The sequence below is a fragment of the Pithys albifrons genome, chromosome 9, assembly GCF_047495875.1.
Source record: "Pithys albifrons albifrons isolate INPA30051 chromosome 9, PitAlb_v1, whole genome shotgun sequence".
In the NCBI taxonomy this organism is placed as follows: domain Eukaryota; kingdom Metazoa; phylum Chordata; class Aves; order Passeriformes; family Thamnophilidae; genus Pithys; species Pithys albifrons.
This window is the reverse complement of record NC_092466.1, coordinates 34,858,778-34,872,603: the sequence shown is the minus strand read 5'-3', so window position 1 is coordinate 34,872,603 and position 13,826 is coordinate 34,858,778. Positions and strand designations below refer to the sequence as shown.

Genomic DNA, 13,826 nt, shown 5'->3' with positions numbered 1-13,826 from the left:
TGGCAGAGCAAATGGGGGGAAAAGGATGAGAAGTGTCGATTTGCTCTTTTTCTGGAATGTTGTAACTAGATTAGAGTCTTACATATTCCTCCTTTTTCTCATGGAGGAAACATCTTTCCATGCAGTGCCAGAGAGAGGAAATTGCCTCCAGGCTTTCTTGCAGTACTTGCAATTAAAGTGATGGAATTACATGTGTTATTTCAATATTAAGACAGTAGTTGGAAGCTTTTTGCTGTTCAGGAAAACGGGGGATTCATCCCTGGAAATGCTGGCTAGGCACAGAGGAGGCTTTTTGTATAAATCCCTTAAATGAGGTGAGTCATTGGAGAGATTATGGAGGTGGTGCTGGGGCCAGGGGAGTGACCCACCACGTGCTGCTGGTGACAGGAGAGCCTGTCCCTGCACGTGGTGCTTGGAATGCAGGGCTGGCAGGGGGAGTTGGGAATGCAGGATGACAGGGCAGGATCAAGTGGGTAGTGACAGGCTGTGCCTGCCATCAGCTTTAATGTCATTGTACCTCTGTGTCAGGCACAAAGTGCTTGGGAAAAGGGATCCCATTAACGTGTTTGTGGAGTCTGGTGGTGATAAAGGTGCTGCTGGTTGTTACAGCAAAGGGGAAGCACCATGGAGAAGTCTCCTGGCCTGGAATTGGGGCTGTAACTAACATACAAAATCCAGTTCTGTGAATTCTGTAGTAATTTCCTTGTGTCTGGGTGATTCACAGAATCATAGAATGGATTGGGTTGGAAAAGACCTCCGAGATCATCAAGTCCAACCCTTGGTCCAACTCCAGTCCCTTTACCACATCATGGCACTCAGTGCCACGGCCAATCTCAGCTGAAAAACCTCCAGGGATGGGGAATCCACCCCCTCTCTGGGCAGCCCATTCCAATCCCTGAGCACTCTCTCTGCAAAGAAGTTTTTTCTGCTCTCCAACTTCAATTTCCCCTGGCAGAGCTTGAGCCCATCGTGCCCCCTTGTCCTATTGCTGAGTGCCTGGGAGAAGAGACCAACCTCCACCTGGCCAGAACTTCCCTTCAGGCAGTTCCAGACAGTGCTGAGGTCACCTCTGAGCCTCCTCTTCTCCAGGCTGAACACCCCCAGCTCCCTCAGCCTCTCCCCACAGCACTTGTGCTGCAGTCTCTTCACCAGCCTCGTTGCTCTTCTCTTTGCCTTCCCCCCTGCCAAGGAGATGCTTTCCCACAGAGGGGTGGTTGCAGAAACTCAGATTTTTTTGAGGATCCACAAGAGATACTAAAAGTTAATTGCACAGATGTGTTTGAAGAGAGAGGAGCCTCATCTCCTGCTGCCCGATTTGGATGGGGAACAAAAAAAGAGGCTGAGTTTTAACTGATCTTTTCAAATGGCAACTTAAGCATTAGTTCCATCCTAGAGGATTCCCTGGAAATCCCAGCAAACACTGAAATTCCTGTGGGTGATGCGTATTTGAAATCAGCAGAGGAAGACAAATCCTCGTGTTTTTACTTAATATGGAAAAAACCTGTGGCAACTGTGCTGTGGCTTTGAGTGGTGATGGGGTACAGAGCCTAAACTGGAGCCATGCTGGAAGTCTGTGGTGGGATGCAGGGCAGGGAGCGTGGTCTGCTGGGAGGGGATGTTCCTGCAGAGTTCTGGCTAAATAAACCGTGACAGCCCAGACTAAATGCAGTGACAAATAAGGAGTGGTGGCGTCTCAGTGCTGAGCTCCAGCCCACACACCTCTGAGTGCCAGAACTGGACTGGGACAGGGTGGTGATGGTTTGTTGGAGTTTGTACAGGGAGGCAGGAGCTGAGTCTGAGAGAGAATACCCAAATTCTGGGTGTGCTCCTCACCCACAGGCTGCCTCATGGAGCACTGAGAGCACCCTGCAGTGCCTGGGGAATGTCCTCTGGCCAAACTGGTGTTATTGCCATTAGAAACATCAGGTGGCATCTTGCTCTTTCCACCTGTAAATGGAATAAATGTTGTTCAAGAAAAATCTCCTCTCAACTCCTTGTCAAGACCTTCAGGGCTTCCCTAGAGCTGCATTTTCATATTAAAATTACAAGAAATTAGGAAAAATTGCTTTTGGATAAAGTCCTTGTGCCTTTTTTAATTGAGCTTTTGTACCTTTGTTGACTGTTCTTTTTATTGTGGGTTTTATTTTTTTACTGTAGCTCCCCAGAGGAACTTTGAAATCGCCTTTAAGATGTTTGATCTGAACGGGGACGGCGAGGTGGACATGGAAGAGTTTGAGCAGGCAAGTGGAGCTTCTCAGTGCCACAACACCTTAGTCCTGGGTGCAACTCCCCTCTGTGCTGGTGCTTTCTGTTTGTGCTCAGTGCTGGGTTGCATCTTCTCCTCCTGTGCTCTGCTGTGTTGCCTCAATATGTTTGGGGGTTTTTAACTCGATATTTCAAGACAGATTTTTTCACTGAACCATCAGTAGAAACTCAGATTTCCTGTGACATTGTCCCCAGTATCCAAGCCCAGGTTGGATGGGGCTTGTGGAAGGTGTCCCTGCCCATGAAAGGGGTTGGAACTGGATGAGCTTTAAGGTCCCTCCAACCCAAACCAGTCTGTGATTCCATAACATTTCTTTACGAGATGTCACTTCCAAAGTAAAGAACTTTTTTTCACTCTACTGATGTCGTGGGACTTTGATCCTACTTCCTTCCACAGCCTCTACTGTGTTCCTTAATTTTATTTGCCTTCAGAGAATAACGAAGATGAATCTGCTTCAGAGGAGAATTTATCCACTTACTCCAATATAATCTAAGAACCTGTTGTTAAGAGCATGTTTTCCTCAGTCCTCTGTTTCTCCCAAGGTTCCACCAGCAGGGAATTTGGTGCTGGCTTTGTTATGAGCTCAGCCTGCACTTGTGGTGTTGGTGAGCTCCTTTTCTGACTGAGCTTTGTGGCTGTGCCTGAGTGAGAACAGACTGAAGGCTCAGCTGTCAGTGGTGGTCAGACCTGCCCTCCCCACGCAGGAGTGTGTGGTTTTCCTGGCACACAGAAAACAATCTTAAGGTTCTGGGAACTCCCAATCACCCTGAAATCACAGGATTAGCGTGAGCAAAGTTAATGATCATTAGCAAATCATCAGAGATCATTAGCAAAGCTCGCTGAGTGTGCTGCTCAAAAGGAAATTTAAAGGCATTTGCAAGCTGATACCTGGGACCAAAGGAGCGCTGAATAACCCAGATTCTTTCTCACCACTTACTCAGTGGCCCGTTAACTTCAGGAGAGTCTCTGTGAGGTCACTTGCTATAAATGGGAAGAACTAGTGGCAGAGGAGGTCTGTTAAATTAGTTCCCCCCTTCTAATCTTTTGCTGTCATGCTCCTTAAATGATTACCTGTGGGGATGATCCCATGTCACGAGTTTGCTCCAGAGCCATGGAATGTGTCTGGGTAAGTGCAGGGGTTTAGATGGCACCCTTTGGAAAAGGAGGAGCATGGAGTATGTTTATCTGCAGCCTGATACCCCTTCCCTTGGCAGCTTGAAATGTAAACCCGGGAGTTGGTTGATTTTCCTTCCTTTCCTTATTTTTCCCAAGTAGAAAATATGGTTTTTCTTTCTATCCACACAGTGCACTCCCCTGCAGCTCTCTGATCATCTGCAGCATTTCAAAAGGTGTTTTATGGCACTTAAAATGTTCTGGAATTAAATCAATTACGGTGATACATGAATTTAGGAAAAGCAGAGAATGATGAGCCTCCTACTGAAAATGCAGTGATGCCAAAGTGCCAATGCAGGTGTCATGTTTGGCTTCTTTATTAGCCATGTAAAGGGAAAAAGGACACTTCCAGAGGATGAATGCTTCCAAAGTGCTGTGCAGATGAAGGTAAAAACTGAATTAAATGATTTCAAGTCATCCTCTAGGCCAAGGAAAGTTATACATCCATTAAGTCATATAAACACCCTTAGGAAGAGGAAGGTGTTTTTGTTAAGCTTGTTATGTGTGTCACTGCCTCTGTAGGAAGCAATAAAGTTCCTGGTTAGCATTAGAATCTTTTGGTGAAGGCTGATCTTCCAAAGCTTGCAAGTCAGAGGGTGAAGGAGCTGTTTGGGAAGGTGAGGAGACAGTTCTGGTGATCCTGAGGGTATTGAATCACTGCACTGCCCAGCAGAATTAGAACAAACACAGTGTCAGTGGGAGGCACAGACACCTCATCATCAGGGCCAGGCTTCGTGAACGAAGATTTGGGAAGGGCTCTCCCCACGCTTGCTGAGAGCTGCTGGTGGCTAAAAGGGCTGATATGGGATAGGCAGGTCTGGTCACAAAAGGCACAGCAGAAAATCTCCTTTGGTGACATTGGCAAGGAACGGTTCTGTCTGCGGTGTCTTTTCTCCTCCAGACTGACTGTGCTGCGTTCTCAAAGGAAGCAGCAGCGTTGGGAATGGTCTCCATGAATCCCAATTGGAGGCCAGAGTGGCCCATTGGGGCAGTCAATATGGCCAAGGCTGAGCTGTTGTTTCAGGCAGTCCTTGTATCTCCCCTTCGGGGCTCCTCTCTTGCGGCAGCCGGTGGCGAGTTCACCACAGAGCACAATCTTCGGGAGACAGTGGGTGATCCTCCATCCTGGAGACGTGCCCTGGGCAGTGGGTGATCCTCCATCCTGGAGACGTGCCCTGGGCAGTGGGTGATCCTCCATCCTGGAGACGTGCCCTGCCCAGCACAGCTGCGTTCTCAGCAGCAGGGCCTCCATACTGCTGACCCTGCCTGTTCAGAACAGACACATTGGTCACGTAATCAGACCAGTGGATGTTTAGGATTGAACGGAGGCAGCGCTGATGGAAGCGTTCGAGGAGCTGCAGGTGGTGGCAGATGGCCCAGGATTCAGACCCACAGAAAAGAGTAGACAGTATAATGGCTCTGTAGACACCGATCTTTGTACTTTTCTTCAGGTGTTTATTGCACCAGAGTCTTTTATGGAGTTTTCCAAAGGCTCTGTATGCCTCTGCCAGCCTGTTGTCTGTCTCTTTGTCAATCTTACCATCTGAGGAAATGATACTTCCCAGATAGGTGAACTGCTGGACTGATTTAATCTCTGAATTGCCTATGGTGATGTGGGGATGATGGAAGACTTCCTGAGGTGCAGGTTGGTAGAGAACTTCTGTCTTCTTCAAGCTGCCTTCCAGCCCAAAAAGCTCAGCAGCCTCTGCAAAGCAGGATGTGAAGCGCTGCAGAGCTGCTTCTGTGTGAGCAACGAGGGCGGCATCGTCAGCAAAAAGCAGCTCTGGACAAGGTGATTCAGGGTCTTGGTGTGGGCCTTCAGTAGCCTCAGGCTGAATGGGCTTCCATTGGTATGATATCAGATGGAGATGCCATTGTCTTAGACACCACATCATGCACATACTGAATGTAACAACCAACCACTGATGTGATAAACACTCTTGTGCACTCCTTGTGCAAGTGGCTCAGTCAGGGCAGGAGGGATGGCAGGGCTGCAGCTCCATCCTGGGAACAGGGCGATCATCACTTCAAAAGAGCAGTGTCTTTTGGGGGAGAATGGGTAGAAAAAGAAGAGGAGGAAAAGGATCCTCATCCCTGCGGGCTGTGAGCACGTGGGAATGGACTTCCTGCTCCTCCCTCACACACTGTCTTTGGAGGCAGCCAGCAGCAGTCCCTCTTCTCATTACTGTCTAAAAACCCTGAGTGTTCAGGAAAGAAAATTACTTCACTAATTTAGCTAATATCTGAGGAAGTTGGAGGCTTTTACCTAATAAAAAATACTGCATTTCTGCAGGCTTTGCTGAACAACCTCAGATTTTCTATCCAGTTGATGCATGTGGTGAATAATGTGGTGTCTGCATCAGTACCAGTTCCAGCTCCTCATCCTTCAGCATGTAAATTGTTAGTTTACTCCCCTATTTTTAATTAAAAAGTTGGCTGTAAAGCAGTGAACTCACAGGCAGCGTTACTGGTGATTTCTCCTCAAACCATTAACTATTTTTATTGATTTTTTTTTTCTTTTACTTTTTTTCTCCCCCTTCATCTGGTGCAAAAGATGAAACATCACAAACACTTAGGCTGAAATATGAACAGAAACAGTGGAGCATCTCAGTGTTCCACGTCCTGGTGTGATTGATGAGCTGTGGGTGGTACTTTCTGGGCATTAGAAGGCTCACCCAAAACAGGGACCAGTTAAATAATTTTTGGCTCCAGTGCCCACAGATGGATTTTCAGACTGTCCAGTGCTTGTTATGGATGGGAGAGGAGAGCTGTAGGATGGCACATAAATAACAGCCAGGAAAAGCTGCTCTGTGGAAAACACTTGTGTAGGAACAGGGGCAGTTGTCCAAGCTGGTCCTAAACTGCTTTACTTCAGGCAGTTCATAAAGATTTGTCTGCGGAATGTGCTGCTGCAGAGCTGGCAGTGGGAGTGGAGCACAGCTAAGTAAGGAGCTGCTGTTTACAGTGCAAAAATCATGGAATCACTGAGTGGTTTGGGCTGGAAGGGACCTTAAAGCTCATCTTGTTCCCTGCCATGGGCAGGGACACCTCCCACCAGCCCAGGGTGCTCCAAGCCCTGTCCAACCTGGCTTTGGACACTTCCAGGGATGGGGCAGCCACAGCTTCTCTGCCCAGCCTGTGCCAGGGCCTGCCCACCCTCACAGGAAGGAATTCCTTCCCAATATCCCATCTGACCCTGCCCTGTGTCAGTGGGAAGCCATTCCTTGTGTCCTGTCTCTCCATGCCCTTATCAATAGTCCCTTTCCATGTTTCTTGCAGGCCCCTTCAGGTACCAGGAGGCCACAATTAGATCCCCCCTCATCCCTCCTCACATCACAGGGCATATTTAAAAACAATCAAAAAGCACCAAAACTTTTTTCTGTATTTTTTTCCACTTTATTTTGTCCTCAGCTTGATTTTCCTTGTAGGGAAGAATAGCCAGTACTCCAACTTGGGGACAGTGTTTCAGTTGAGGTGACCCCAGCAGTGGTAACACGGCATTTTCCCCCAGAGCATCCCCTCTGGGATTGTTCCAGCACTTGCTTGTTAGGAAAAGCCTGAACACACCAAATACCACAGTAATGAGGTTCTGGCATCCTTCTGACAGCTGGAGCTCTTGGCAGCTGTTTTTCTTCCTTCCTTCCACCTTTTGGCAGTGGGAGGAAGAGGCTGAAGGCAAAGCAGAGGTGTTTGCTGGAGCTTTGGTGCTTTCAGGTGGCTTTTTTCCCCCTCCTTTCTCATGCTTGTTTTCCTTAATACAAATCCTTCTGCTGCCTTGTTGGAAGAGATCAGTTTTTACACAGAGAACAAGCCTGGCTTCCCATATCCCAGCAATGGTCAGCCAGATGGGCAGGTCCTGTGAAGGTTTAGTGGGATATTTGAGGATGGAGAGAGGACATGAGAGTGTGTTTAGCTTAAAATAACAAACTCTGGGATTTTCAGGCAGTCACATCCTTCAGGTTCAACCTTTTGGTAGGGAAGTCTTTTGGAGAGCCCTTTGCTCTGGGTGGGACAGCCCCAGGGATGGAGGAGCTCCCAGAGCAACAGGCAGCAAGGAGAGAGTGCCCTTGTGTGGAAAAGCCCTGGATTTGTGCACAGGTGGACAAGAAAGAAGTTTTGAGCTCACTGGGATTGAGGTGAACTCACAAGGATGTGCAGCAAAGGAGGGGAAGCTCCAAAGCACATGCAGGGGATTTTCTTCCCCATGAGTCCTGCAGTTTTCTCACCTTCCATGACTTTGTTGGGAACAACCTGCTCTCTGCTGACCAGGCACAGGATCAGCACTGGAATGTTTGTCTGCAAACTGGCTGAGTTGTGTCTTAAAACTCGCTTTAAGCCTTTCATACTCTTCTTTCTCTAAAGAGGACTGAAGAAAGCAAAGTCTTAAGTTGCATGGAGAGGCTGGAACTCCTCATCCCTCGTAGGGTTCAAGACCAGGCTGGACTTGGAGCAACCTGGTCCAGTGGAAGGTGTCCCTGCCCATGGCAGGGAGTGGAATGAGATGATCTTTAAGGTCTTTTCCAAACCAAACCATTCTGTGATTCTATAAGCTCAGCCAAAGTTTTGATTTTAAAAATTATTTTAGGAAAAAAAACCACAAAAGCAAAACCAAGAGGATGACATGGCTGAGCTTGGAGTAGTTCAGGTCCCAGTGGTGGCTTTGATTGTGCCATCCTCCCTCTCCTTTCCAGTCTGAGCTGGCAAAATGGCAAGTGCCCAACATAGAGAAAGAGAATCCACACCCCCACCAAGGGAAGAGGAAGGAGGGGAAAAAAACCTAAAACCCAAAAGAGGAAGCTTCTTATATTATACAAAAGAGAGAAAATTAAAAACAGAATATTATATAATACATATCTGTACAAATGTGAGAAATAACAAGCCAGTAACAACAACAACCACCAAGTCACGCGCTCAGACAACACAGACCTCCACCACCCCAGCTCACAAAAAGTGCTCTAACAAACTCCCCCCAAAAGTTACTCGGCAAGAGAGGAGAAAACCAACAACAAAGAACAGGAAAAGGTGCTTCCCAAACCAAACGGCTGTGAAGTGGTGAATGAGGCCCAACTGCCCCAACAAGGGTGATAGCAGGTCTGCTCATCACCCAGACATCAAGGGACTGAGGGAGCTGGGGGTGTTCAGCCTGGAGAAGAGGAGGCTCAGAGGTGACCTCAGCACTGTCTGGAACTGCCTGAAGGGAAGTTCTGGCCAGGTGGGGGTTGGTCTCTTCTCCCAGGCACTCAGCAATAGGACAAGGGGGCACGATGGGCTCAAGCTCTGCCAGAGGAAATTGAAGTTGGAGATGAGAAAAAACTTCTGTGAAGAGAGAGTGCTCAGGGATTGGAATGGGCTGCCCAGAGAGGGGGTGGATTCCACATCCCTGGAGGTTTTTAAGGTGAGATTGGCCGTGGCACTGAGTGCCATGATCTGGTAAAGGGAGTGGAGTTGGACCAAGGGTTGGACTTGATGATCTCGGAGGTCTTTTCCAACCCAGTCCATTCTATGATTCTATGACTGACCAGGCACCTCCTACACCCTTTTTTATACTTGATTTTGATGTCAAAATTATATGAAATATCTCTTTGGTTGCTTAAGTCAGGTGATGTTTGTCCCCTCTATTCTACTTTGACTCTCTGGGCCTGCTGAAACTGAGGCCTGGCTAAAACTCAAACCAAAACTCCCCCCCAGGTGCAGAGCATCATCCGCTCCCAGACCAGCATGGGGATGCGGCACCGGGACCGCTCCACGACCGGCAACACGCTCAAGACTGGCTTCAACTCGGCCCTCACCACCTACTTCTTCGGGGCAGACCTCAAGGGCAAGCTCACCATCTCCCACTTCCTGGACTTCCAGCGCAAGCTGCAGCACGACATCCTCAAGCTGGAGGTTTGGGCTGGGTTTGTGCTCAGGGAGGGAGGGCAGGGTTGGCAGGGAATTCCTACCCATGGGTCAAACCTGGTGTTGAATTCCTGGTGGGTGTTCCAGTGCCTGTGGAACTGCCCAGGGAGTGTCTCTGGGGTGGTGTTGGCACACCCCAGATGTGTGTCCCTCCACCTGGTCTTTGCCTGGCACTGCTGATGGGGATGATTGGGATGATTTAGAGAAAACCAAGAGAGGCTGTGAGTGACCTGTTGCTGCCTTGCTCAGAAAGGTTTGTCTCAGTCCTAATCAGTGCCCTGAAGGACCAGGGTGTATTATCCTCTCCAAACTCTGCTTTTGTCCCAATCAAGAGAAGAGCAACGAGGCTGGAGAAGGGACTGGAGCACAAGTGCTGTGGGGAGAGGCTGAGGGAGCTGGGGGTGTTCAGGCTGGAGAAGAGGAGGCTCAGAGGGGACCTCAGCACTGTCTGGAACTCCCTGAAGGGAAGTTCTGGCCAGGTGGGGGTTGGTCTCTTCTCCCAGGCACTCAGCAATAGGAAAGGGGGCACGATGGGCTCAAGCTCTGCCAGGGGAAATTGAAGTTGGAGATGAGAAAAAACTTCTTTGCAGAGAGAGTGCTCAGGCATTGGAATGGGCTGCCCAGAGAGGGGGTGGATTCCCCATCCCTGGAGGTTTTTAAGGTGAGATTGGCCGTGGCACTGAGTGCCATGATCTGGTAAAGGGACTGGAGTTGGACCAAGGGTTGGACTTGATGATCTCACAGGTCTTTTCCAACCCAATCCATTCTATGATTCTATGGTTTTTATTTGCTTCATTATTCTGAATATTTCTGTAGGGTAAGTGTTCAAGCCTTGTTTGATTCCTGATAAATAGGTGTTCCCTGTCGTGTGACCTCTGTTACTCACTCCTGGGTTAATGCTTTGTAAGAAATATTGTCCATCTCTTCTGAGTTTTTTACCTTTCAGTTGTATTGAAAGTCTCCCTTTTTCTTTGCATGACCATGAGTTTAACAGCAGCTCCCAACCTCCTGCTCCTAATCACATGACCTGGATTTAAAAACCAAACTCCACAATTTGGTTGTTCTGTATAAGATGAAAGAACAGCAGTGTTGGTCTGTGTCTGAACTCCCAAGTGGAGTTATCTCAGGAATGGTGCCCATTACTGCATCAGGCTCAGAGGTTCAACCTGGCTGGAGCAAAGCCAGGCTTTTAATTGCCTTGGGAATGAGGATTTGTGCACAAAAGATCCCCCAGAACCATAACCTTTCAAGACAACAGTGCTCAGAGCTCTGTCACTTCAGTCTGATTGTTCACATGCTCAGGGTGTGTGATCCAGCATTTTATTAACTTCTTATTAAGTCAGTAGCTGCAATTTTAAACTGAATTTATTCCCTTTTTTTATTTGCAGCTTTACAGTTCTAAGTAAAAAAACTAACCCAAGGACTGATTGGTTTTATTTTTATTTTTTTATGGAGGTAATTGCCCAGTTCACTGACTTCATTTCATGGTCATTAAAGCAGGTGATGTGGGGGGAATAGGTGGTTGAAGGCAATGTTCTTTGTGGCAGTTCCTCAGTGCCTCTGCAAATTGAAACAAGCAAAATACAAATACTTTTTAAGGTTAAGGAACATAAGCTGCAACTTGAATGCAAAGGGGAAAGAAAAAGATTATTCTGTCTTCTCTTTTCCCACTGCCATGTTCGTTCCAGAGGTGGGCTCTGAAGTGTTCCTGACCCAGCTCCCTCCGCAGCTCCCCAGTTGGCTCATTAAGAAGCAATACTTTTTTTTTTTTCAGTTTCATGGTACTTGTTCTCCTTTTCCTCCTGTGGCAGTTTAGTTTTAACGATTTCACTCAACTGTGCATCTTCCTGGGAACGTCAGTTGCCTTTCTAATGAGTTAGTTATTAATTGGGGACAGTAAAAGATATTTATGACTTGGTAAGTTATTGAATATCATAAAGGCAGCATTGCTGAATCCCTGAGAGCCCCTTGGGCACAGCCCTGTGCTGTGCTCAGCGTTTTTGACACTCCTTTCAGCTGAACCATTCCCCTCTGCAGAGGTAACAGTTCTGTTCTGCCAGACCGAGTGTTTTCCTGAGTTCATGGCACTAAAGCCCCTGATGTTTCTGTTCCCAGCTCTCGTGGATTGAGGCAGTGCAGGCCTATTTCTGGGCTCAGCATTATGCAACGTGGCTTCTCTCCTCTGGTGCTTTTATCTCTTTTGACATCATCTCCCACCTTCTCTCCTTGCCTCAGGCTTGGTGTGTTTGTTCACAGTTAAGCAGCTTTTCACACAAGTGTCTGGTGGGTTTGTGCTGCTCCTTTTCCAGGGGTTGCCCTGATGAACTCAGCCACTTACAAAGCACAATTCAGGGATGAGAAGTACCTTGAGAAGAGAAGGGTCTACCTTGACCCGTGCAGATGAGGAAGAACATGCTAAGTGGTGCTCAGCTGAACTCCTGTGCCTTCACCTACTCATCCTCTGCTGCCTTAGTGAAACTGGAACTTGCTGTGAACCTGGGCTGTTAATTTGAAACCCAGTTTTTGTTTGTGCTCAGTGTCTGAACTGCAGAGAAGCCTCTGGGGAAATGCAGGTCTGAAGAATCCGCTGGGGCTGGAGCAGCCCCCGAGTGACATGAAACCTCTCTTCTCAAACTGGGACACTGACTTTCTCTCCCAAAAGAAATCTGCTTTGAGAAAACCCTTTTTTAAAGCTGTTTTCCTTTCAGCTCAGGATCCAGGCATGTCTGCAGTTAATCCCCTTGGGAGCTGGTTTCTTGTGCTGACTGGAGGTGGAACAAAAGTTTCTGACCATCTGAACCCAATTTCTTTCTTCTTACTGATATTGGTTCTTTTTTATTTTTTTAACCAAAATATCCATGCATATTTCTTGCTAAGATTGAAACTGTCCCAGAGGATTTAGATGAGACAAAGCCCTGAACATTTCAGTGTTCCTTGTGGCTGAAGTGCTGACAGCAGGTTTAAGTAACCATGGCCTGGTGTTTTCTTCTTTTTTATTTTTGTTTATTCAAGTACATTTTCCATCCTTTTATGGAAACTCTGCAATCAACTCAGTGGCAGGAAGGGTAGGAGGAGAAAAGTAACCACAGGCAGAGGTAGAGGAGAAGCTTTTAATGCCTTATTACAGCTTTATTTTTTATCACAAGTTTGTCTGGACAGTGTCTAACATGTCTCATTAGGACAGATGGTGTTTGGCTCTTTTTTTTTTTTTTTGACTGAAAATACTCTGTGAGTTTGGAAGATGAATATGACATGACATCATGATTTTTGTCAGTGTCTGTCCTAGATATTCCCATGTCCTTGGTGGATCAAGGGGAGTCCCAGCCAGCCTGTGGGGCCTTTCCAGACTGAAAGGCCTTTCCATGTAGGAAAGACAAAGCCCTTTGTTCCCCACATCTGTGTCAGCCCTTCAAGTCAACCCAAGACCTGCTGTAGCACTGATTTGATCACCAAAAAGCTCTTCCAAGCAAAGTGAAATGGGATTCTGTGAGGATATGGCAAAGGTACAACCCATCGTTGGATCTGGAAAATCCTTTATTTTCTGTGTCTGTTTGGTCACAGTGACTTGGGAGGAACTGCTTCATCCTGGAAATTCCTGTTTTCATGGCCAATGCCCACAAAATTGCTGCCTGGTTTGGTTTTTATGAAGAAAGGCTGATGGATGCTCTTCCATCTACACACACCTCCTTGGAAAGTCCTGGATCCTTTTGGATCTCAGCCTTGTCTTAAATATTCTGGTTTCAGAAGGCATTTCTGATGCTTTGCAGTCTGGCTTTAGGGTATTACTTGAGCCTGGAAGTGCCTTTCTCTTCCAAGTCTCTGTGTTGGGGTAGATGGTGTCTGAGTAATCCTGTACCAAGTATTAAAATCTCCTGTGTTGTTACTGATTTACTCAAGAATTTTTAGGTTCTGCCATGGCAGAGTGATACAGTTTTTAGTGATTTGTCAACACAGACAACAAAGTTTGCAGTAATGAGTCACAGATCTTTGTATCTGCTGCAGTGATTTAGGTGAAAGACAAGAGTAATTTAAGTAAATGGCTTAGAGTGGCCTGAGAAATGAAGCCTGGCAGGGTCAGAGTGGCTGAACTTTGTAAGGAAAGGCCCAAACCTCAGACCTTTTGGTATCAAACTTCCACAAGACATTTTTATCTTATTTTAAGTCACCTCTGTGACAGTCTCTGTCATAGTTTGCTGAGTTGTCTCTCAGAGTTGTCCTTTGCTTTCTCATCCCCTCTCTGTGAGCTTCACCCTGGCCTGGCCACCATGGGGGCCGTGGTGGGGAATGTCCTGTTTCCCCCTTTTCCTTAAGAATTCCCCCTCCTCAGCCTCCTCTAATGGATTTTGTGTACTTACACAGTCCTGCCAGTTCAAATCCAGTTCTATATCTGTATCTTTTATAACTCCTCCTTTAGTCCCAGACTTGCTTTCTCCTCCTTTTTCACATCTGAAAAGCCAAACCAGCACTGGTGGAGTTGCCTCTTTAGTTG

At 47.2% G+C, this 13,826-nt stretch overlaps 1 protein-coding gene across 6 annotated transcripts in view; it reads left to right on the top strand.

Moving 5' to 3' along the window:
- The window catches only part of MICU1 (mitochondrial calcium uptake 1), a 104,580-nt gene that overhangs the window by 64,219 nt on the left and 26,535 nt on the right, over window positions 1-13,826 (top strand). For all 6 annotated transcript variants that reach the window (XM_071564369.1, XM_071564363.1, XM_071564368.1 and 3 more), the window contains 2 exons: window positions 2,158-2,240; window positions 9,128-9,325. In XM_071564369.1, coding sequence (XP_071420470.1) covers window positions 2,158-2,240; window positions 9,128-9,325 — 281 coding nt within the window. The remainder of the gene's footprint in view (window positions 1-2,157; window positions 2,241-9,127; window positions 9,326-13,826) is intronic.